The sequence below is a fragment of the Papio anubis genome, chromosome 7, assembly GCF_008728515.1.
Source record: "Papio anubis isolate 15944 chromosome 7, Panubis1.0, whole genome shotgun sequence".
In the NCBI taxonomy this organism is placed as follows: Eukaryota; Metazoa; Chordata; class Mammalia; order Primates; family Cercopithecidae; genus Papio; species Papio anubis.
In genome coordinates this window covers 108,980,396-109,005,984 of record NC_044982.1, presented here as the reverse complement: position 1 = coordinate 109,005,984, position 25,589 = coordinate 108,980,396, and the positions used below count along the sequence as shown (strand labels likewise).

Genomic DNA, 25,589 nt, shown 5'->3' with positions numbered 1-25,589 from the left:
GTATTTAACATGTTGGGGAGCCATTTCACACTTACATGTAATTTTATCATCAGCATAAACGTTGCAAATTCAAAATTTGTTTATTGTGAAAATATCATTAAATGAATGGCAGTGTTACACTGTTCTCTTTTACTATTTTGGCCAGTTCAGTCTAAATACTACTCTCTAAGAAAACTGAGGCTGCTGGTTTGAGGGGAATATCTTTCTTTTGTGTTTTGACTCATTATCTGAGAGACTGTGTCCATATTGCCTGGCAGTTCTGCCCCTTCTTCCCCATGTATGCGGTAGTCACATTCAGTTGCTTGTATTCACAGCATGGTATCTATCATGTTCTTGCCCATGCTCTTCGTATCCCCATTATGTAGCTCAAAATGATCTAGGAAGACTTGAAAATTTGTATGAAGGCTTTTGTAGTAGGGAGAGAGAATGCGGAGTAGGCCATTTAGGAGGCTATTAAATCTCTGCTTAATTAGTTTGTATTCTAGCAGTGTGTGGAAGTAACGTGGTAATAAGGAAAGATGTCTGGAAAGATAAGCCTAATGAAGAGCAGTGTGTCATTCTGCCTACGGGATGATTTACCAGTGAAACTTCATTGCACGTGGTGTTCACATGATGGTAACAGATACATCTGCCAATCCTAGTTTAAGTTTGCTAAATTTTAAATTTAGGCCAAGCACAGTGGCTTGCGCCTATAATCCTACCTACTTGAGAGACTGAGGCAGGAGGATCGCTTGAGTCTGGGAGTTTGAGACTAGCCTGGACAACAAAAAATTAGCCAGGTGAGGTGACACATACCTATAGTCACAACTACTCAGGAAGCTGAGGTGGGAGGATTGCTTGAGCCCAGGAATTCCAGGCTGCAGTGAGCCATGATCGTGCCACTGCACTCCAGCCTGGGTGGGCGCCAGAGCACATCCCCCACCCCCGGTCTCAAGAATTAAATAAATTTAAATAAGCTAGGTAATTCCTCTTGCTTTTTTTCCCATACCCAGCAAATACTTGACCCAATTTGCTTGTTTGTGTAGATTTTGCTGTAATGAAAGAATATACTGTGTGGTCAACATAAATATTCTATTCCATCTAGCATATTGTGATAAATTCATAAATGTTTTAAGTGAATAATTTTTATTTGTTAGTTACATCAAAACATTTAAGGAAGGGCAGAAATGAGGAATATTTTTAAAGAAATAAGGAAAAGACTGGTCATGGTAGCTCATGTCTGTAATCCTAGCACTTTGGGAGGCTGAGGTGGGCGGATTGCCTGAGCTCAGGAGTTCAAGCTCAGCTTGGGCAATAAGGGAAAACCCCATCTCTACAAAAAATACAAAAAAATTAGCTGGGCGTGGTGGCACACACCTGTAGTCCCAGCTTTTCGGGAGGCTGAGGCACGAGAATTGCTTGAACTGGGAGGCGGAATTTACAGTGATCCAGGATCGTGCCACCGCCCTCCAGCCTGGGCAACAGAGTAAGGCTCTTAGTAAATAAATGAATAAGAAATCTCAAGATTTAGTTATTTACCAGACATAGGAAATAAGACAAGGGTATTGTCAAAGCTTTCAGTTTTATCATAGTGGCAGTGGTGTGGTTGCTTTTTAGACAGGGAAGCTGAATAAGGTGATTTGGTTAGACAAAGTTTTAGGTATAGTGAGTTTCAAATGATCAGATTTCAAAGTTGAAAAAGCTCATTTGGAGATTGTATAGATAGTAGGTATTTAAGTGTGTGTAGTAGTCGGTATTATGCCTGAAATTTAGAAGCCCTTGTCATAGGTTGAAAAATAGTTTAAACACAAGGGAGTAAGCAGGAGGATGAGCCAGCAAAGGAGCCGAGGAAGAAACCATCTAGATCCTGGTTAGTTTTGGGTCATAGTTGCCAAAGGATAATTTCAAGAAGCAAAGATTACATGGCAGTTTTGAGCAGTTTTGACAGAGATAGGAAGGAAGAAAACAGGATGCTAATCATGAAGATGTTCTTTATGTCTTATGATAGAACAAATTTTAAAATGTTGGCAGTGAAAAAAATGTATAAAGCTTAAGAATACAATAGTACTTACAGAAGTCTGACAAAGAATAAAGGTCAGAGATTGGCAAACTATCATAATACATATGAAGTGTTTTTATACCATTTGTGTATAAAAGTGTTTTTATTTCCATTTGTGGTGTATGGAAAACAATACCGTTTTCTCCACTTAGCCCTGAGTATATCACTTCAAAAGGTGGTCCTGATGCCATATTAGGAGAAATTGTATAGGCCCCATTTTTCATACATGATTTGAATGATTTTTAGGTTAAAAAGTTCTTAGGTACTTTTTAAAGGTACTTAGGTTTTTAAAGGTACTTACAAGTTAATACTGTAAAAAAAAAAGATGACTTTTAGGTTAAAAAGAAAGAACTAATTGAAGCATTTTGTTACACTCTAAAATTGAAGAATATGCTTAAATTTGGTCAACGTCTTAGTCCCTCAGATCTTGAGTCATAGTAGAAAAATACTGAATTTGGATTCATAAGTTCTATTTTCCTATCTTGATATGCCTGCTTAACTTCACTGAGCCTTACTTTCATTACTCCTAAAAGAGAATGATAAGTATGTCCCTCTTACCGGGTATTAAAAGATACTGAGATAATGGAGTTTGGATGAGCTTTGTAAGCTGCAGAAGGTATTCTTTATATTGCCCGAGTGATTTGGGAGTTGTAGGAGGCCTAGAGTAAGAGAATTTTGAAGCTTTCCAACACTAGAATGATGTCATATGTTAAGATGGTAAGGTCTACATCACTGAAGCATTCTAGGAAAAATGAGTTGATGTTAGAGAACGTATAGAGGGGAATTCTGTGCTAAGTAGCAGGATGAACTAGAATTCTCAGGCTCTTTCCTACTCTGAGGGTTTCTGACTTTATACAAAGTTGAATTGTCAAATCATTGGTTCAAGAAATCAGAGGGGGAACAGTCTCTTTGGACTGATTTAGGAAGGCTGTATGGGTTTAAAAAATCAGGCAGTTCTTCTGATTCTAAAGAAAGAGTGAGAATAGCCAAAGCTATCTTGAAAAAGAACAAAGTTGGAGGACTAACAATTCCTGGCTTCAAAATTGAATACAAGCTGCAGTAATCAAGACTGTGTTGTACCAGCATGAGGATAGTCATAAAGGTAAGTGGAATAGAACTGAGAGTCCAGAAATAAACTCTTATTATATTTATGGGCAATTGACTTTCAACAGTGGTGCCAAAATCCTTTGATGGGCAAAGAATAATCTTTTAAACAAATGATTCAGGAACAACCTCATATTCACATTCAAAAGAATGAATTGGACTCCTACCTCATACCATATACAAAAATTCACCCGAAATACATGAAAGACTTAAAACAAATATAAGAGAACTATAAAACTCTTAAAACAGGTATAAATTTTTGTGATCTTGGTTTAGGCAGTGGTTTCTTAGATACGACACCTTAACCACAAGCAACCAAAGAAAAGATAGGTAAATTGAGCTACATCAAAATAAAGATTTTCGCTTAAAAGAGTGGAAAAACAACTAGGCGCTGTGGTTTATGCCTGTAATCCCAGCACGTTGGGAGGCCAAGGTGGGCAGATCACTTGAGCTCAAGACTTTGAGACCAGCCTGGGCAACATGGCAAAACCCCGTCTGTACAAAAAATAGCCGAGTATGGTGGTGCACACTTGTAGTCCCAGCTACTGGGGAGAGAGGCTGAAGTGGGAGGATCACTTGAGCCTGGGATGTTGAGGCCTCAGTGAACCGTTAACGCACCACTGCACTTCAGCCTGGGTGACAGAATGAGACCCTCTCTCAAAAAATGAGTGGAAAACCAGCCTACAGAATGAGAGAAAAATACTTGCAAATCATATATGTGATAAGAATACATAAAGAAATCATTACAATTCAACAATAGAAAACCCATTTTAAAAATAAGCGAAGGATTTGAATAGACATTTCTCCAGAAAATATATACAAGTTTCCAATAAACACATTGAAAGATGCTCAACAGGGCCAGGCGCAGTGGCTTACATCTGTAATCCCAGCTCTTTGGGAGGCCAAGGCAGGCGGATCACCTGTAGTCAGGAGTTGGAGACCAGCCTGGCCAACATGGTAAAACCCCATCTCTACTAAAAATACGAAAATTAGCTGGGTGTGATGGCATGCGCCTGTAGTCCCAGATACTTGTGAGGCTGAGGCAGAGGAGAATTGCTTGAACCTGGGAGGTGGAGGTTGCAGTGATCTGAGATTGTGCCACTGCATTCCAGCCTGTGCAACAGAGCAAGACTCCAGCCTGTGCAACACAGCAAGACTCCGTCTCAAAAAAAAAAAAAAAAAAAAAAAATGCTCAACATCATTAGATATTAGGGAAATGGAAGTCATGAGGCACCACTTCATACCCACTCAGATGGCTCTAATCAATGACTAAGTATTGTCAAGGATGTAGAAAAATTGGAGCCCTCCTGCCTTGGTGGGAGTATCAAATGGTGCCAGATACACTGGAAAACAATCTGCTAGCTCCACAAAAAATTAAAAAGAATTGTTATATGACCCAGCATTTTGCTCTTGATTCCCAGGAGAATTGAAAACGTATGTCCACACAAAAACTTGTACACAAATGTTCGTAGCAGCATTATCCGTAATAAATAGAAACTACTCAGGTGGCTGTAAGTAGATGATTGGATTAAAAAAAATGTGGTATATCCATACAGTAGAATATTCAGCCACAAAGAGGAAGGATATTCTGATACATGCCACAGCATGAATGATCCTTGAAAATATGCTGAATAAAAGAAGCTAAGTACAAAAGGCTACATGTTGTATGACTTTATTTACATAGAATGTCTAAAATAGGCTAGTCATACAGAAAGATTAGTGGTTGCCAGAAACTGTGGGAAGTGGGGAGTAATTGCTAATGAGTAGAGTTTTCCTTTAATGTGACTTAAATGTTCTGAAACTAGATAGTGGTGATTTTTTTTTGTTTTTGTTTTTGTTTTTTTTTTGAGTCGGAGTCTCGCTCTGTCGCCGCCCAGGCTGGAGCGCAGTGGCCGGATCTCAGCTCACTGCAAGCTCCACCTCTCGGGTTTACGCCATTCTCCTGTCTCAGCCTCCCGAGTAGCTGGGACTACAGGCGCCCGCCACCTCGCCCGGCTAGTTTTTTGTATTTTTTTTTTTAGTAGAGACGGGGTTTCGCCGTGTTAGCCAGGATCTCTTGACCTCGTGATCCGCCTGTCTCAGCCTCCCAAATAGTGGTGATGGTTTTATAACCTTGTGAATATAATAAAAACCACTGAATTGTATACTTTAAAGGGTGAATTTTATGGTGTGTAAATTATATCTCCCCACCACCCCAAGACAGCTTTGCTGGAGGATAACTTGTGAGTGCAAATGCATATAGGTAGGAAAAATGAAATTTGAGAAAGAGTGAAAAAACCCGTTGCTGAAGTGGTCAGTTATATGTTGAAACTAAAGCTAGAAAGGTTGTTTGGAATTTGATAAGGTATTCTTTGGTCTTAAAACTCACATAAAAACTGAGGAAACTGGATAATTTCTGGGAATCATAGACTTTTAAAAATATACTATATCGGCCGGGCGCGGTGGCTCAAGCCTGTAATCCCAGCACTTTGGGAGGCCGAGACGGGCGGATCACGAGGTCAGGAGATCGAGACCATCCTGGCGAACACGGTGAAACCCCGTCTCTACTAAAAAATACAAAAAAACTAGCCGGGCGAGGTGGCGGGCGCCTGTAGTCCCAGCTACTCCGGAGGCTGAGGCAGGAGAATGGCAGGAACCCGGGAGGCGGAGCTTGCAGTGAGCTGAGATCCGGCCACAGCACTCCAGCCTGGGTGACAGAGCAAGACTCCGTCTCAAAAAAAAAAAAAAAAAAATATACTATATCATCTTGTCCGTGAATTCATTTGGTGACTGTTGAAATTCAGGTTGTCAGCTATTAGTTTCAGGTAAGCTGAGGTTATCTTAGCCTCATGGGTATATAAACAACATTTATCGGTCCCACATTTTAGCTGTAGCATATAAGCTTTTAGATAGCCTTCCGATCCTTCACTTTAAAGACTGTGCATTTGCCTCAGTTAAAAAGAAACCATTCGCCACCTTTGGGGCTTTAGGGTTAAAACTGTGAAATGTCTTTTGAGATATGCAGTGGCATTTGTATGCTTAGAAGATAGATGTATTTTCACTTCTCCATTTCCAGATCCCATTCAAATTTGTGTCTCAGTAGTTAAACCAGTTTTGTTAAAACTATAATCTTGTGATAGTGTTACTGCCATTAAATGGGTCTTTTTGCATATCAGACTGTTTTTGGAGAACAGGTTAGATATTATGGCTTATATATTTCAAAACCAATAAATAAAATAGTTTCATTTCTGATTGCAAATTAAGCTGTTTTTTAGTCTGTATGTATAGCCAGATAGGCTTATCTGATACTGTTGTAGGAGCTGGGGATAAACATTAAACAAGACATTCAGCCCCTGCCCTCTTGGAGCTTACATTCTAGGAATATTTATTCATTGAAAATAAAAGGTTTGATGTGTCTGTATTCTGTTTCAAAAATAATATGTTCACAGGGTATTACTAGAACTGTCTCCTGTCTGATTTCAGCATGTCTGAGTGGAGTAACATGCTATAGAGTTTGTCATTAGCGCACATTTACTTGTTTGTGGTATTTGCCTTTTGTCATCTTTTGTTAAAATATGAGATAGTGATGTTAACATAAGCAGGTTAGAATCACAGTAAATGTCTGAGCATGTATTATGTGTAGTTCACTGTGATGGGACTAGAGATTCAGATGGGGAATAAGGTAACCATCCTTCTTCTCAACGGCCTTACAGTGTAGTTGGGGAAATGAGGCACATATAGGTAAGTAATTCAGTTCAACAGATACTTATTGTTGAGTGTCTGCTATGTGGTTGGAAACACTGGGATAGGCACTGATAATGGGATAAATAGGACAGATGTCTCCCCTCAAAGAATTCAAAGTTAAACCAGGTTGAGCCGGTGAGGGAATTTTAATATGAAAAGTGCTATACGTAGTAGGGTTTCCCACCCCAAAGTTGTGGGAGAGGCAGTGGAGGAAGAGCTGATTATATAAGCTTAAACAAGAAAAACAAGTTAGAGTTAGCCTGGTAAAAAGAGGGACAGAAGGGGCATAGAAAGGGTATTTTGTATGGAAAGCATAACTTACCCAAGAGCCCAGAGGCAAAAGAGAGTTTGATATGTCCAGGGAAACTGCAAGTACTTCCGTATGGCTAAATCATGGGGTACCGTTGAGAAATAGTGAGAGATGAGGCCAGAGAAAGAAGGATGAAGAAAATCATGAAAGACCTCTGGGTTTTATCCTGGGAGTTAGTTGGGAGCCATTGAAGAATTCTAAACATCAGAGGGAACACCATTAGATTTTCACTTAAGGCAGATGATTGCGTGCAATGTGTGAAGCATGGATTGAAGAGGGAACTCGTGAGGTACCTGGTGTTTGGAAAAGGTGTTAAGGAAAATCAGAGTGAGAAGCTACAGAGAATTGAGACAAGGAAAGGGTATTTGACCTTGATTTTGAAAAAGAAGAGGATCAAATGGGGGAAAAAAGGAAACCCTTTGGAATAGATTATAAGAAGTGTGAGCAAAGGTACATGGCGTATTCCCAGTGTAGATTAATGGAGAGTGGATTCCTGGGGAAAGTCTGGCTGGTAATGAAACTGAAGAGGTTAAGAATTTGATCCATGGCAAATTCCACCATTTTAGAGCAAAATGACATGTCTGCAAGGTCATATTACATGATTCTGACTCGCAGCAGCATTTCTGAGGGCCAGAGTGGTTAGCAACGGGAGGGAGTCATATTAAGATTTCAGAGTAGTAATTTAACCCGAATCTTGGTAAATCTGGCTTTGGTTTCCATACATAAATGCATCAACTTATTATCTTACAACATTTTAAAGCTTCTTTGCTTCAATTTGCCTTATTTCAAACATTTAAAGTGCTTTATGTGAAACATTCTGGGAAGTTTAAACATACTTAATATTCCACAGAATCTTGGTTTCACCTTTTCCCTCCTTGTTCTCTAAGAAACCTATGTCATTCTGACCCATGCATATGGCTATTTTCTTGCACACTCCCTTAGAATATTCAAGTAGTATTTGTTTATGTGCCTTTTATTGATTAAATATGTAGTTACTAGAAAAATTAGAAAATACAGTTAAAACCTAAAGAAGAAAGTCTATAAAACCACTGTCAATATATCATTACATGTTCTAGATTATTTTCTAGATAGAAATACATTATTTATGCATTTTCTATACATAAATTTAACAAAAAGTGGTCCTATTTTTGTAAACAACTTTGTAATTAAATGACTAGTTTTCTGTGCTAATTAATTCCTCAGTATCCTCTGAATAATAGACTAGGGAGGGTGGGATGAGGAATAGCAAAATCTTACAGAATAATTAAATTTTGCCACCTTCCTATTTTTGTCAGCTTCAGTATCAGACACGGCACAGCAGCCATCTGAAGAGCAAAGCAAATCTCTTGAAAAACCAAAACAAAAAAAGAATCGCTGTTTCATGTGCAGGAAGAAAGTGGGACTTACTGGTAAGGACCTAAATCAAATGTTTAAAATTAAGATACTGTTTTATAGTAATGCATAGCTTACTATTACTGACTTCAATTAAGATTGTTCCTGTTCCCTTGAGAGCTAATACTGGCTATACTTCAGCTTCTGAATTTTCTTAAGGAAATAAAAATAGCTTTGATTATACACCTAAAAGTGAAATGAATAGCTTTTTTTTTTTTTTTTTTTTAAGTTTATTTCAGTTGAATTTAGAAATATTAGACAAGTAAGGTTAGTGTGCCAGATTCTGTGAAAGGTCAAAGATGTGGCTCCTGCTTTCAAGGAGAGAATATTTTGAAGTACTTAGTAAACTGGAAGTACTTTCTGTATATAAAATAGGGCTAACCATACACTGTTGTGTGGGTTCAGTGAGTTAAGACATGTAAGCAGTTAGCCCAGCCCAGTGCTGCCACACAGTAAGTAATCAATATATGTTGGCTACTGTAACATAGCTATCAGATGCAGATGGTGGTGGGCGGGAGAAAGAATTGTTCAAAAGCATTTAGCAAAGAAAGTACATGAAGTGCAGTCACATTGCTCTGGGAATTCAGGGATGAGAGTAACTAATTTACAATTAAAAATGGTGGTTCTTAGAGACCCAGCAAGGAAAGGATCATGAAGGCAGAATGTTTCAGCGTGTCTTGAACAGTGAGTAGGACCTATAACTGATGGAAATAGGGGCATTTCAGGCAGAAAGAATAACTTGAAGAAAATGAATAGGGCATGTGCAGGAACCATAAATAGGGGAATGTTGCTGAATAGCACATAATACGTGAACAAGAGTGTTGTGTACTGCAATCCAACAGGAATAAAGAAATAAGACTAAAAACATACACAGTTGACCCTTGAACAACATGGGACTGTTGTAGGGGTCCACTTACAGTTTTTTCTAATATATTGGAAAATTTTTTGGAGATTTGCAGCAATTGGAAAAAACTCACAGATGAACTGTATAGCCTAGAAATATATGTTTTTATTAAGAAAAGTTAGACAAGTCTTGAATGTGTAAAACGTGTAGATACTTGTGTATTTTATCATTTGCTACCACAGAATATGCACAAATCTGTTAAAAAAATTAAAAGTTTATCAAAACTTGCTTATACAAATGCAGATCATACATGAAGCCATTCACAGTCAAGAAATGTAAACAAATGTAAAGCAGTATTAAGCGATAGTGGCAAAAAGTTACTGTAGTATATACTGTACTTCTCTAATAATTTCATAGCCACCTCCTATTGCTATTGCAGTGAGTGCAGGTGCTGCAAGTATCCACTTAAAATGCCATGCATTTTAATCGTCACTGATCACCTCTGTTTCAGCAGTTTGTCTCTGTAGTAAATTGCCTACCACAGTAAAAGGTAATCTCTTGTGGTTCTCATGTATTTTTCATCGTGTTTAATACCATACTGTAAACTTTGAATAATACCATAAGACTCATACAAAGTGTCAGTACTGATACTGGAAGTGTTCCCAACAAGAAAAGTCTGACATTACAAGAAAAAGTTGAATTGCTTGGTATGTACTATAGATTAATGTCTGCAGCTGCTATTCTGCCATTTCAAGAAAAATGAGTGATGTCTGCCATTTCAGTATAAATAAATTCAGTGTAAGGACTGTTGTTTAAAAAAAAGGAAATCTGTGAAGCCGTCTCTGCAGCTATGCCAGCAGGCACAAAAACCTTGTACTTTTTTATGTAATACCTTTTTATTTTGTATTGACAGTGCAGCTTTTATGTGGGTGCAGGATTGCTATAAAGAAAGGCATACTATGATTCAAGAAAAAGTGAAGTCATTACGTGACAACTTTTAGATTCTAAAACTGGAGACTTTAATGCCAGCAAAGGATAGTTTGATTTTTTTTTTTTTTTTTGAAGTGGAGTCTTGCTCTGTCATCCAGACTGGAGTACAGTGGCACTATCTTGGCTCACTGCAACCTCTGCCTCCTGGGTTCAAGCAATTCTCCTGCCCCACCCTCCCAAGTAGTTGTGATTACAGGTTGTGCGCCACCATGCCTGGCTAATTTTTGCATTTCTTTAGTAGAGACAGGGTTTCACCACATTGGCCAGGCTGGTCTCAAACTCCTGACCTCAGGTGATTCGCCCACCTCAGCCTCCCAAAGTGCTGGGATTATAGACTGGAACTGCTGCACCTGGCTGGTTTGGTAATTTTAGAAAAAGGTTTGGCTTAAAAAAAGTCAAGATAACAGGAGAAATAGCTTCTGCCAAAAAAGAGGCAGCAGGTTGCCAAACTACATTAAGAAAGTTCCCAAACTATATAAAGTTGTTGGAGAAAGAGTATCTGCCTGGACAAGTTTTTAATGCAGACAAAAGTGCCCTATTCTGGAAGAAAAAGGTCACAAAGACATTTATAAATAAGAAAAGTGAATACTAGGACTTAAGGCAGGAAGAGATAGTCTAACTACTGTTTTGCGCAAATGCAGTTGGGTTTATGATCAGGACTGCCCTTACCTATAAAGCTGCTAACCTGAATCTTGAAGGGAAAAAGATAAACACCAGCGGCCAGTCTTTTGGTTATACAACAAGAACACCTAAACAATATGAACCCTTTCTCGTAATTGGTTACATTAATGCTTTGTCCCTGAAATCAGAAAGTACCTTGCCAGTAAGGGACTGCCTTTCAAAGTTGTTGGGTTTTGTTTTGTTTTTTTTTGTTTGTTTTTGAGATGGAGTTTCACTCTTGTCGCCCAGGCTGGAGTGCAGTGGCGCAATCTCTGCTCACTGCAACCTCTTCCTCCTGGGTTCAAGCGATTCTCATGCCTCAGCCTCCCTGGTAGTTGGGATTACAGGCGTACTCCACTATGCCCAACTAATTTCTTTGTATCTTTAGTAGAGACAGGGTTTCACCCTGTTGGCCAAGCTGGTCCCAAACTCCTGATCTCAGGTGATCCGTCCACCTCAGCCTCCCAAAGTGCTGGGATTACAGGCATGAGCCATAGCTCCTGGCCTAAAGTTGTTTTGATATTGGACAGTTGCCCCTAGCCACCCAGAACCTCCTGAGTTCAGCACTGAAGGTGTCGAAGTGATATGCTTGCCCCCAGAGAAGCATCTCTAATTCAGTCTCTATGTCAGGGGTCATAAAGACCTTTCAGGCTCATTACACATGGTACTCTATGGAAAAGATTGTCAGTGCTATGGAAGAGAACCCCAATAGAGGGAACATCATACCGTTGAAGATACCATTATTGTTTAGAAAAAGATGTGAAAGCTATGAAGCCTGAAACAAATTCTTGCAGGAGAAAACTGTGTCCAGATGTTGTGTGTGACTTCACAGTATGGAAATCATGGTAGAGATTGTGGATATGGCAAGAAAGGTTGGGGGTTAAGGATTTCAAGATAGGGATCTTGGAGACATTCAGGAGCTAATAGACACCAAACCAGAAGAATTAACAGAAGATGACTTGATGGAGATGGCTGCTTCCAAACCACTGCCAGACAGTGAGGAAGAAGACATAGGAAAAGCAGTGCCAGAAAACAAATTGACACTAGACAGTCTGACAGAAGGGGTCTGATTATTCAAGACTGCTTTTCACTTCTTTTGCAACATGGGCTCTTCGGTGATATGAGAACTAAAACTAAAGCAAATGGTGGAAAAAGGATGTCAGTACCATGTAGAAACATTTTTAGAGAAACAAAAAAGCAGAAAAGTCAGAAATTACATTGTATTTCCATAAAGTTACACCAAGTATGTCTGCGTCTCCCCTTTTACCTTCTCCACTTCTGCTAACCCTGAGACAGCAAGACCAACCCCTCTTCTACCTGTTCAATGTGAAGACAAGGATGAAGTCTTTTATGATGATCGACTTTCACTTAATGAATAGTAAATATATTTTCTCCTCGTGATTTTCTTAATAACATTTCCTTTTCTCTAGCTTACTCTATTATTAGAATACATTATATATTAATAATATAACATACAAACATATAACACAAAATATGTGTTAGTCGACTTTATGTTACCAGTAAAGCTTCTGGTTAATAGGCTATTAATAGCTCAAGTTTTGGGGAAACATAAAATTATACATGGATTTTTGACTTGTAGAGGGGTCTGCATGCCTAAACCTGGCATCCTTCAAGGATCAGCGGTACTGTGGTTAGTTGGAAAGTAGTTGCAGCTATGGATAGTTAAAATGTATTGTTGACCATGTGCCAGGCATTGTGCTGAATACTTTGCATAAAAATTGAACTTACAGAAAAGAGTAGGTAAGATTTTGAGCGGAGCTTTCCTTTAGGAAGATTATTTCTGGTTAAGGAATGGGTTGGAGATGAAACAGAAAGGAAGTTAGAGTTTAATATCAAAGATACTTCAAGATCAGGCATAGTGGCTCACTCCTATAATCCCAGCACTTTGGGAGGCCAAGGTGAGAGGATTGCTTGAGGCCAGGAATTTGGGCTCAGCCTGGGCAACATAATGAGACCTCATCTTTAAAAGAGAAAATTTAAAAAGATGTTTCAAATTTACCCATACCTTAGCACATGTGTATTTAAAGAATACAAATAATGGCCCAGTGCAGTGGCTCACACCTGTATTCCCAGCACTGGGAGGCCAAGGTGGGAGGATCACCTGAGGCCAGGAGTTCAAGACCAGCCTGGACTACATAGACTCAGTCTCTACAAAAAAATTTTAAAAATTAGCTGAGCATTATGGCATGTACCTGTAGTCCCAGCTACTCAGAAGGCTGAGATGGGAGGATTGCTTGAGCCCAGGAGGTCGAGGCTGCAGTGAGCTATGATTGCACCACTTCATACTAGCCTGAGTGACAGAGTGAGACCCTGTGTCAAAAAAAAAAAAAGTGTGTGTGTGTGTATATATATATAGCCCCCAGAGAAGCAATATATATATAAGCAAATATATATATACTATATATACATATAAGACATTTTTTAAAAATATATGTATTTAATATTAAAGATAGCCTTTCTAGGGCTGGACACACTGGCTTACGCCTGTAATCCCAGTACTTCGGGAGGCTGAGGCAGGCGGATCACAAGGTCAGGAGACCTAGACCATCCTGGCCAACATGGTGAAACCCAGTCTCTACTAAAAATACAAAAATTAGCTGGGTGTGGTGGCGTGCACCTGTAATCCCAGCTACTCGGGAGGCTGAGGCAGGAGAATGGCTTCAACCCAGGAGGCAGAGATTGTGGTGAGCCGAGATCGTGCCACTGCACTCCAGCCTGGCGACAAAGTGAGACTCCGTCTCAAAAACAAAAAGAAAAAAAAAAGCCTTTGTAAATCTCACAAACCCTCAGACTTCATGATTAGAAGGGTGAGATTTAGTAATTTTCATCTTGTCCAATCTGTCAGTCTAATACGGTGTTGTTTGCTTCATTTTAAATTCATTATTATTAAGTTACAAATATGTCTTTGAAGTTAAAAATGTAGCAATGGAGGTTAACATCAAATATTAGTGTTTAAAATATTGATTCGTGTGCTCCATTTCCAACAATTGTTTCATACCATAAAATTCTAATTTGGGGGAGCAGGACCAGTTTTATATAAAGACTGGCCGCACCCATTACATCTTGATTTTGGCTTTAACTCCAGGCATTTTCTTAAAATAAAGTAGCATTTATTGTGTGTTTTACCATATGTTCAGCATTAAATTCATTCCTCATTTAATCCTTACTTATTATTATTCCAAAATTACAGATGCAGAAACTCAGGCTCAGAGAGGCAAATTTGCCTTCATTATTAGTCAGTAGATTCACACTGAGGCAGTCAGATTCTAGATCCCATGCTCTTTACTTCTCAACTGCAGTACAGTTCACATCTCCATTGGAGGTTAGCAGAGTAAAGCAAATATTGAAGCTGTGTTCTTTGTTAACAGTTCTTTCAGAAGCATTATTTGATCTTTCTTAAATAAATGCCAAGACTGCCTTCTGACAGTAGGCTTATTCTCACATTGTAGTGTCTGGATTTGAAAAATGTTTTACATTTTCAACCTAGCAACTGTGTTTTTGTTAAGAAGTAATTGTTGCCATATCACAGGTGAAGAAACCAGCTCAGAGGAGACTTGCTCTAGGGCAGACCTACGTTTGTAGATAGGAACAAGAAATGAAGCTCTCAGGTAGTGAGTAAGAATGTAGTTTGTGAGACAGTGTATTTAGAATGATTCTTTAGTTTACATTGCTGCCCTAAATATATTGTGCTGCTCAGTATTAAGTATGCCGAAGACCTTAATATTTCATCCTTCAACTCATGTATGTGTATTACTCCATTTTCAGGGTTTGAATGCCGGTGTGGAAATGTTTACTGTGGTGTACACCGTTACTCAGATGTACACAATTGCTCTTACAATTACAAAGCTGATGCTGCTGAGAAAATCAGAAAAGAAAATCCAGTAGTTGTTGGCGAAAAGATCCAAAAGATTTGAACTCCTGCTGGAATACAAAATCCTTGAGCATCTGCAAACTAAAAATTGACTTGAGGTTTTTTTTTTCCTAGTCATTGGGAATGTAGAGCAGTGTGTCTTGCATGTCATCGGAAGAATAGATTTTTGTTTTGATTTTGTTTTGGTTTTGTTTTGAAAATGACTCTGAACATTTATTTCCATTGCAATTTCTGTGGCTGAGAAGACTTAAACTTTACAAGTATTATCCTTTTAAGATCATTTTAATTTTAGTTGAGTGCAGAGGGCTTTTATAACAAATGTGCAGAAATTTTGGAGGGCTGTGATTTTTCCAGTATTAAACATGCATGCATTAATCTTGCAGTTTATTTTCTCATTGTGTATGTATATATCGCTTTTCTCTGCAGCACGATTTCTCTTTTGATAATGCCCTTTAGGGCACAACTAGTTATCGGTAACTGAATGTATCTTAATCATTATGGCTGCTTCTGTTTTTTCATTAACAAAGGTTATTCGTATGTTAGCATATAGTTTCTTTGCACCCACTATTTATGTCTGAATCATTTGTCACAAGAGAGTGTGTGCTGATGAGATTCTAAGTTTGTGTGTTTAAACTTTTTTTTGAGCGAGGGAAGAAAAAGCTGTATGCATTTCATTGCTGTCTACAGGTTTCTTTCAGATTATGTTCATGGGTTTGTGTGTATACAATATGAAGAATGATCTGAAGTAATTGTGCTGTATTTATGTTTATTCACCAGTCTTTGATTAAATAAAAAGGAAAACCAGAATGCTCCCTTGTATTACTTTTTCTCTTATTCTTTCTGGTAGTTAATTTTATTTCTTGGTCTTTTAGTTTTCTGCTTTCCTCATTTTGTAAGAGAACTGCCATTATTTGTCTCACATCTATTTGTGACTAAGCTAATGATCATAAATTGTAATTTTGTATTCCTCTGAATTGAAGACCTCAGCATATCTTCAAAGGCAAGCACTCCTCTCTGTTACTTAAATGTATTTTTTAGTCCTTGTCTGATTCCCTTTTCTACACTGTCATACTGAATTAACATCTAATAGAAGCTTTTTCTTGTAGGATTAGAGAAATTTTAAGAGTATAATTCAAGCTGCAGGGCAGTTGTAGAATTGCGGAGTAGAAAGACCCTGTGAAAGATCATTTGTCCCATGGTTTTCAAATGTGTCTGGTAGCCAAACATTTTTAAACATGAAATGTCATATGAAACAGATGAAGGCAATAATTTTACAATATAAATTTCTCAGTTTAAAATTATTGGCGTGTTCTGTTTAAATAAACAATGGTTTAATTATCAAAATCTGTAAATTGATCACATTAACAGATTATAAAGAGAATAAACTGTTAAAACTATCTTAATAGATTCAGGTAAAGTAATAGAATTTAACACCCATTCGTGATAAGAAAAATTAAACTTGATAAATTAAGACTAGAAAGGAATTTCCTTAAGCTGATAGTTCTGTGTGAAATAAACTAGCCAAATGAATGCAAAAGCAAGCATCAATTAAAAAGAGGAACTTCCTTTTAAAGTGAGAAACAAAGATGACTGCCCACTATTACTGCTTACTATTCAAAATTGTGTTGGAGATCATAATCAGTGGAGCAAGACAAGATAGAAAAATGATAAGAAAAGAGGTAGCACTTATTTGCACATTATTGTTTTTATAGAAAAATCATGAAATTACTAGAAATAATAGGGTTTAGTTAGGTTGCTAGATACAACATTAGTTTTTAGAAGACAGTTGCATTTCTTTACACCAGTTACCTAGAAAACCAGGAAACACCATTTGACAATAATATCAGAATCTTGGTTACCTAGGAAATTGACAATATATGTTGATGGCCTCGTCAAGAAAGAATTCTAAAACATTAAGGGATAAGAACTCAGTAAATAGATGTTAGTGGATAGGAAGACAGTATCAAAAAATGTCATTTGTCCCTCAATAGGCATAGATTCAAGGTAATACCAATCAAAATTCCACTTGTTTTTTTTTGTGGAGCGTGTTTAGTTGATTCTAAAAGTAAAAGTTAAAAAGAGCAAAAGGCTAGAACACTTCAGAAAAGAGCAGGGAGACAGTGACTTGTCCTGCTAAATGTCAGGACTCACTGTGAAGGCTTGTTTGTTAAAATAGCATATTACTAGCTGATGGGGACAGACAGATATCCGAATTGAATAGATTGCCCGTGCATGGACTGAACTTTGGAAAGAGAGAGGTGGCATATTACATTCAGGAAAGGAGACTGTTCGATAATTAGAGCTAGAAGAAATGGTTTTCTGTACGGAAAAGGAAAAATCCTGTTATGCCATAGGAAAAAGTTAAGTACTTCAATGTGAAACAAAACTTGAAAACTCTCAGAGAAAAAAGGTGACTGCCTGTTACATCTTAGGATAGAGAGACTTCTTGGCCAGACACAGTGGCTAACGGTAATCCCATCATTTGGAGGCCGAGGTGAGCAGATCACTAGTTCAAGACCTGGCCAACATGGTGAAACCCTGTCTCTACTAAAAAATAAAAAAATTAGCCAAGCGCAGTGGCACATGCCTGTAATCTCTACTACTTGGGAGACTGAGGCAGGAGAATCGCTTGAATCCGGAGGCAGAGGTTGCGGTGAGCCAATACCGCACCACTGCACTCCAGCCTGGGTGACAGAGCAAGACTCCATCTCAAAAAAAAAAAATTCTCAAGGCACAAAGCATACTATAAATATATTATTAATGAATTTGTCTTTTAAAAGGATATTTTATTCTCTGAAATGCAGTAAAGTGTCTTCAAAGAATGTGAACAGACAAGTTACAAGGTGGGAGAAGTTCCACTGCAAATGAAGACTACAATGAGATACCATTTTATACCCATTCAAGTATCAAAAAATTAAAAATCTGTCAATATATAGTGTTGGCAGATTTCTGCATGTTCTCTTGCATTGCTGGTGTTAGTGGAAAGTGGTTCAATCCTTGACAAAGTTTCATATTACCTTTTAAAGTGGAATTTTTACATGCCTAATAGTCCAGAAATTGCACTACCAAGTGCATACCCAAGAAAAACTTGCACATAGATAAATGGGGGACCACAGCCCAGAGCGGTGGCTCAAGCCTGTAATCCCAGCACTTTGGGAGGCCAAGGTGGGTGGATCAGGAGGTCAGGAGTTTGAGACTGGCCTGGCCAAAATGGTAAAATCTCGTTTCTACTAAAAATACAAAAATTAGGCGCTGTGATGGGTGCCTGTAATCCCAGCTACTGGGGAGGCTGAGGCAGGAGAGTCGTGTGAACCCAAGAGGCGGAGATTGCAGTGAGCCGAGATCGCACCACTGCACTCACTGGGCGACGGAGTGAGACTCCATCTCAGAGAAAAAAAAAAAAGATAAATGGGGGACCCCTAACGAAGTTCTATAGTGCTGTTTACAAAAGCAAAATCCCAGAAACAAGTCTTCAAATCCCCACTGAAAAAGAGTGGATGAATATAATGTGATATATTCATACACTGGAATAATACACAGTAACCAAAACTGATCCATAGTGATACAACAAAATCGAAGCATATTATGCAAAAAAGTCTTCAAGTATAGTAAGTTTTAGAAATGCAGGAAGAAGTACAGTATAGTAAGCAAAACTGGTCCCAAAATATGAAACATGCTCACTTCAAAATACATTTGCATGTAATAGATTTTTTTTTTTAATGGAGTTTTGCTCTTGTTGCCCAGGCTGGAGTGCAATGGCACAATCTTGGCTCACTGCAACCTCCGCCTCCTAGGTTCAAGTGATTCTCCTGCCTCAGCCTCCTGAGTAGCTGGGACTACAGGCACCTGCCACCACGCCCGGCTAATTTTGTATTTTTAGTAGAGATGGGGTTTCACCACATTGGTCAGGCTGGTCTCGAACTCCCGACCTCAGGTGATCTGCCTGCCTCGGCTTCTCAAAGTGCTGGGATTACAGGTGTGAGCTGCCGTGTCCGGCCAGTAGATAGATTTTATGTAAAAAGCAGGATGGTGATGATGAAAAAATTCAGAAAAATGCCCTTAGATGAGAGGTGGCAAGGGATGCGCTAGTAAGTGGTACTATATGGTCAAAGCCCCAGCTTTTTTGGTGTTACTAGAGTCAGGATGCTTATATTAGAAAACTAAAAGAGGCCATGTATGAACCAGTGCTGAGAGTGTCTGGAACCAAGGATTATGATTAATCCAATATTCTGTACCTGAAGTCCAAAGTATCAAAAGAAGAAAGTTAATTATAAAGCTGTTTTGATGATCACATTTTAGAACTTGAAGGTTATGCAAGGAAAGGTGTTGAACCAGCCTCAGCATTCAATTTGTATTTCTTTTTTAAATTGTCACACACACAAAACAAATATTCACAGTCTTCCAGTTTCACTACACCTAAATACACTGTTAATCAAGAGTTTTCTCGTACTTCAGTCTTCCATACTAATTTGTCTCGGATGTTTGTGCTCAAGTCTGGTGCAAAGTGTCCTCTCCCCTAGTTATCCTACAATGCTAACTTACACTGCACAGTGCAGTCTTGAAATCATTCCTTTACTTCAACCACAATTCAAAGCCGTGTTTTTTTCTAATGTGAAAACAGTTTTTACTAAACTGAAAATGGCTATACTTCCCTTTCTCATAGTTTCCAGAACATGATGCCAAGACCAGCTCGGTCATGGAGACCCTAACCCAGCAGCGCTAGAGGAATGAAGACAAAAGACACAGAAATAGAGTGCAGTGTGGGATCAAGGGGCTGACAGCCTTCAGAGCTGAGGGACACAAACAGTTTGACCCACATATTTATTGACAGCAAGCCAGTGATAAGCATTATTTCTATAGATTATAGATTAGCTGGCCGGGCGCGGTGGCTCAAGCCTGTAATCCCAGCACTTTGGGAGGCCGAGACGGGCGGATCACGAGGTCAGGAGATCGAGACCATCCTGGCTAACCCGGTGAAACCCTGTCTCTACTAAAAAATACAAAAAAACTAGCCAGGCGAGGTGGCAGGCGCCTGTAGTCCCAGCTACTCGGGAGGCTGAGGCAGGAGAATGGCATAAACCCGGGAGGCGGAGCTTGCAGTGAGCTGAGATCCGGCCACTGCACTCCAGCTTGGGCGACAGAGCAAGACTTCATCTCAAAAAAAAAAAAAAAAAAAAAAAAGATTATAGATTAGCTAAAAGCACTTCTTATGGGAAACAAAGGGACAGACTCTGGCTTGTTATCTGCAGCAGGAACATGTCCTTAGCTGTTCTAAGATCACTCATGCACAGATCACTCATGCTATTGTTTGTGGTTTAGGAAGGCTTTGAGCAGTTTTCTGCCCTGGGTGGGCCAGGTGTTCCTTGCCCTCATTCCAGTAAACCAACAACCTCCAGCATGGGAGTCATAGGCATCACAAGCATGTCACAGTGCTGCAGAGATTTTGTTTATGGCCTGTTTATGGCCAGATTTAGGGGGCCTGTTCCCAGCATGTCCCCCTTCTTGCTTTTGCAGGGCAATAAAAGCAAAGGCAGCTTTATCACAGTGAGCTGCTTCTCACAGGAGTAGGGATCCGCATCTGCAGACTACACAAAGACAACAGATTAAGAGCACAGCCATCATAGAAATCACAGAGCCTCCGAGGGTTTTTATCTATTTGAAGGATTTATGGCTGCCAATCCATCTGCAGCTCCTTCAAGCACTCTAGTTCCTGGCATTAAGGTCAGGTGTGCCTGGGATGCTTTAAATATTTGTTCTCTTAAATTTTGCAACATCTAAAGACAAGTTTGTAGAGTGTCCTTCTAGACGCTGTTTTATCCTTAACCATTCATGTTCTGATTCATTATAAGGGTGAGGAGTGATACAAAAGTCAGAAGTATTCCTTCCAGTCGCATTTTAGCTATGTTCTATATTCCAAACTAGCTGCTCAGTCTCCTAGCCACATTACAGTTTGTTGGAGATCTTTGATTTGATTAACTATCTTTTGGTCTATTTTAGTTTGAGAGTTCCACAGCAGACTAGAATTCTTTTGCCATTTATTTACAAAATCTGCTGTCTACACTGATGAATGTAGCGCAACTCCAGCTGCTGCCGCAGTAGCTGTGACAGCGATCAGTCCCATAATAATCAAGATTAAAGTAGCAATGAAATGCCAAGAGCATCTCAGAATTTTCTGAAGAATTTCAGTAATAATACGTACAGAGGGAGAGGCTTCCCAAGGATGGGAAAGCTTCACCAGTAACCATACTCCTTCTCGAGCTCTCACTACTAGGATAGAATGATTAGTATTAAACAAGGAAGAGTTCACACAAGAGAACAATCTACATTCCTGGCAAGTTACATGATAGTTAGGGATGTCAAACTTTAGATCGCCCATTACCAACAGAAAAGGAGGGTGAACACAACTTTATATCCAAATTGTATTGTTTTCAACAAGTTCTAAAATGTAATTAGAATTATATTGTGATGGCATAGTATATTTTCCTTCCCAAATTTTGATCTTATTATGAGCCATTAATAGTTTCCACAAATTCTTATGTTTAGCTCCTACAGCAGGCCATATCATGTGAGGTTGAGGTACCACTATACCGCCATGTTTCCAGATAATAAGAACTCTTGCCATACTTCTTATCATTTCTACCATCTGACTGTTTTGTTCAGACCAGTTGAACATAGTGTGGCCATGGCACACAGACTGAGAGTTGCAATTCATACTAAGCATCCCCATAGGGGACCAATCAATAATGATTCCATAGGAATCGTTGTGCAGCACCTCTGCCTGTTCTGCAATGCAATCTTCCCAAACAAATATGTTCATTTTTTCTGGCCAGGTCCAATTCTGTTTACAAATAGGTTTTTGAGGGTGGTATGCCTCAATTATAGGAGCAGATTCATTATGGTAAATACCGAGACCAGAAAGCATGTGTAACTGTGCCACAGAGTGATACATCCAGATATCATTGCCAGCCGAGATTGATAGCGAGGGGGTAGGCAACTAGTGGCCTTTCCCAAACAGATAGGCAGCTGTTCAAATCCTAAAGAAATATAACAGTTCCTTCCTCATGTGGGTGAGATGGGCCTCTATCATCTGTAGGACCGAGCATCCAAGAGCTATCATTAGTGTATACCTCCAGTGGGGGGGTCCAGCCAAGTTACAGTCTGTAGAAGTGGAAAAGGTAAATATGCCCAGTAAGTATAATTGTTCTCTGTGTCAGCCCTTGCTGAAGGAATACTCACGGCAATGGTGATCACCACTATCATAGTTGTCATTAAATTACTCATTGTGACTGGTTGTCCCACTTTCCTCAGGTTTTCTTCTGCCATCTGCAACAGCTTCTTGATCTGTCCCCAGGTAGGTGACTGTGTTCGACGGGTGTTGCTTGTGACAGTCGGGGTCCTCTTCAGCATCAACTTGGACAACGCTGCCACCGGTGGGTCTTTGGGATCTTCCCAAAACCTCTTCCTGGGTATCTGGCTCACAGTAAGGCTTTAGATGTCTTGATGGCACCCAAATTGGCTATTGATTCAGTCCTGGAGAAACACAAGCATAACCTCTACCCCAAGTTATTATTTTACCTATTTCCAAACTTTTTTTTATTGGATCTCTCCACCAAACCAGTTGTTCTGCTTCTGTCTTTGGTCTGAAACCAGCTGCTGATAGCATCGGGTCTTTAGGCAGGCTCAAAAAATTTTAAGTCAATAATGCTAGTTCAATTGCATATGTAGAGTCCCTTAGGCCCTGTTTCCTGCTCTCTGCTTTTGCAGTTGTCATTTTAGGGAGAGATCCATTCTTTCCACTATGACTTGTCCTTGAGAATTATATGGGATACCAGTAATGTGTTTAATATTCCATATAGAGAGAAATGTAGCTAGAGCTTGGCTAGTATAGCCTGGGGCATTATCTGTTTTAATAGAAGCCTGAATGCCTGTCACCGCAAAACACTGCAAAAGGTGATGTTTAACACAGGCAGAAGACTCTCCTGATTGGCATGTAGCCAAAAGTGAGAAAAGGTGTCCACACATACATGTTCCTAAGCTAGCCTCCCAAACGAGGGAACATGTGTGACATCCATTTGCCAAAGAGAATTAGGTTCCAATCCTCGAGGATTAAGTCCTCTTGTAAAAGATGAGGAATGCACCATTTGGCAAGTTGAGCACTGCTGGATAATAGCTTTAGCTTTTTTTCAGGTAATGCTGTATCTGTGTGTGAGACCAGAGGCATTAACATGGGTTAAATTGTGAAAAAGTGTCTAGCATTAGATATTGCAGTAGCAACTAGGCAATCAGCCATTTGATTCCCTGCAGTCAAAGGTCCTGCAAGAGGTGTATAAGCCCTAATGTGAGTGATGTAAAAAGGGTGCATTCTACTCGTAACTGGTGTTTGCAGTTGGGGAAATAAAGTCATCAGTTGCTCATCTGTGTAGAATCGTAGCTGAGCATTTTCAACTAACTGTGTAGAATGAACTACATATGAAGAATCAGAAATCACATTAGTAGGCATATCAAAAGCAGTCAATACCTAAATTACAACTACAAGCTCTGCTTTTTGAGCAGAAGTATAGGGTGTCTGAAAAACTTTACCTTTCGATCCAGCAGAAGAGGCTTTACCATTACTAGACCCATCTGTAAAAACATTTTCAGCACCTTCAGTTGGTTTAAATGTACTTATTTTAGGGAGAATTCAATTAGTTAATTTCAAAAATTGAAATAATTTTGTTTTCGGAAAGTGATTATCAAGAACACTCACAAAATCAGCTAAATGGGTTTGCCAAGTAAGACTATTTATAAAGGCCTGTTGTATTTGTGCCTTTGTAAGAGGGACAATAATTTTTCCAGGATCGTATCCTTGTAATTTAACAATCTGAGTTCTCCCATTTCCTATCATAGTAGCGATTTGATCCAAATAAGGAGTCAAAGTCCGTGAATTAGTATGTGGAAGAAAAAGCCATTCTACCAAGTCCTGCTGTTGGACAATAACACCAGTAGGTGAATGCTGAGTTGGAAAAATTAGCAAATCTGGAGTCTTCTCTGGATCTATTCTATTTATTTGAGCTTTATGTACTTGCTTCTCAATCAGCTGTAACTCTGCCTTAGCTTCCTTTGTTAATTGCTGAGGGCTAGTGAGACTAGCATCTCCTCTAAGGATAGAAAATAGATTACTCATGGCATAGGTAGGAATACCTAGAGCAGGTCACATCCAATCAATGTCCCCTAGTAATTTTTGAAAGTCATTTAATGTTTTTAATTGATCCCTACGTGTAGTTACTTTCTGTGGCACTATTTTAGTGTCATTTACTAAGGTCCCTAAGTAGGAGTAAGGAGTAGTAGTCTGAATTTCGTCAGGAGCTATAATTAAACTGGCATGAGAAATCGAATTTTGCAAGTGATCGTAACATTGGAGTAATATTTCTCGAGCAGGGTAGCACAAAGAATATCATCTATATAATGAATAATGTAACACTGTGAAAATTTCTATGAGTAGGTTCAATTGCTTGCCCTATATAAGTCTGGCAAATTGTTGGACTGTTTAACGTGCCTTGTGGCAACACCTTCCAGTGAAAACACTTAGCAGGCTGCAGGTTGTTTACCACAGGAATTGTAAATGCAAACTGTCCACAGTCTTGCTCAGCTAAGGGGATAGTAAAGAAGCAGTCTTTTAAATCTATGACTATTAAAGGCCAGTTTTTTGGAATCATAGCAGGAGAAGACAGTCCTGGCTGTAATGTCCCCATAGGTGGCATAACTGAATTAATGGCCCTCAAGTCAGTTAACATTCTCCATTTACCTGATTTTTTCTTAATTACAAAAACTGGAGAATTCCAAGGGGAAAATGTTGGAGCTATGTGTTCTTTTTCTAATTGTTCAGTAACTAAGTCCTCTAAAGCCTCCAGTTTCTCATTACTCAGTGGCCATTGTTCTATCCAAATTGGCTTATCTGTTAACCATTTTAAAGGTATAGGTTCTGGAGGCTTAACCACCATCAAAAACGGTATCCTAACCCTTGGTGGAAACTTTGTCTTTCCACTTGAAGCAGTTCCTTCAAACCTTTCATGTTTTTTCCTAGTCCCATACCAGGGACGAACCCCATTTCATGCATCATATTTTGACTTTGAGGGCTGTATAATTGCTCAGGAATTAGAGCTTGTGCTCCCCATTGTTGTAATCGCTTCCCCATAAATTTATAGGTACAGAAGTTACAATTGGTTGAATAGTCCCAGGTTGTCCATCGGGCCCTTAACAATGCAAAATATAACTGCTTTGATATACCTCAGGGACTTTACCAACTCCAACTATGTTAGATTGAGCAGGTTGAATTGGCCATGCAGACGGCCAGTGCTGTAGAGAAATGATTGAAATGTCCGCTCCTGTATCTACCAAACCTTTACATTTTTTTTCCCTGAATAGTTATTTCACAGGTAGGACGTTTATCAGTAATTTGATTCACCCAATATGCTGCTTTGCCTTGTTTATTTGTACTGCCAAATCCTGTTCATTTATTTTCACTTTTCCCCATTTCCACATATGGCACAATCAGGAGCTGTGCTATATGCTCTTCTGGCTCTGCTTTCCAGGGAACAGAAGTAGATACGGCAATTTGAATTTCCCCATTGTAATCTGAATCAATGACTCCTGTATG

At 39.1% G+C, this 25,589-nt stretch overlaps 1 protein-coding gene across 6 annotated transcripts in view; it reads left to right on the top strand.

The window, feature by feature from the left end:
• ZFAND6 (zinc finger AN1-type containing 6) overlaps positions 1-15,763 on the top strand; it is an 83,512-nt gene extending 67,749 nt beyond the window's left edge. For all 6 annotated transcript variants that reach the window (XM_009210751.4, XM_009210748.3, XM_009210753.3 and 3 more), the window contains 2 exons: positions 8,471-8,584; positions 14,848-15,763. In XM_009210751.4, the coding sequence (XP_009209015.2) occupies positions 8,471-8,584; positions 14,848-14,996 (263 nt within the window). In that variant the 3' untranslated portion in view covers positions 14,997-15,763. The remainder of the gene's footprint in view (positions 1-8,470; positions 8,585-14,847) is intronic.
• The last annotated feature ends 9,826 nt before the right edge of the window (positions 15,764-25,589 follow it).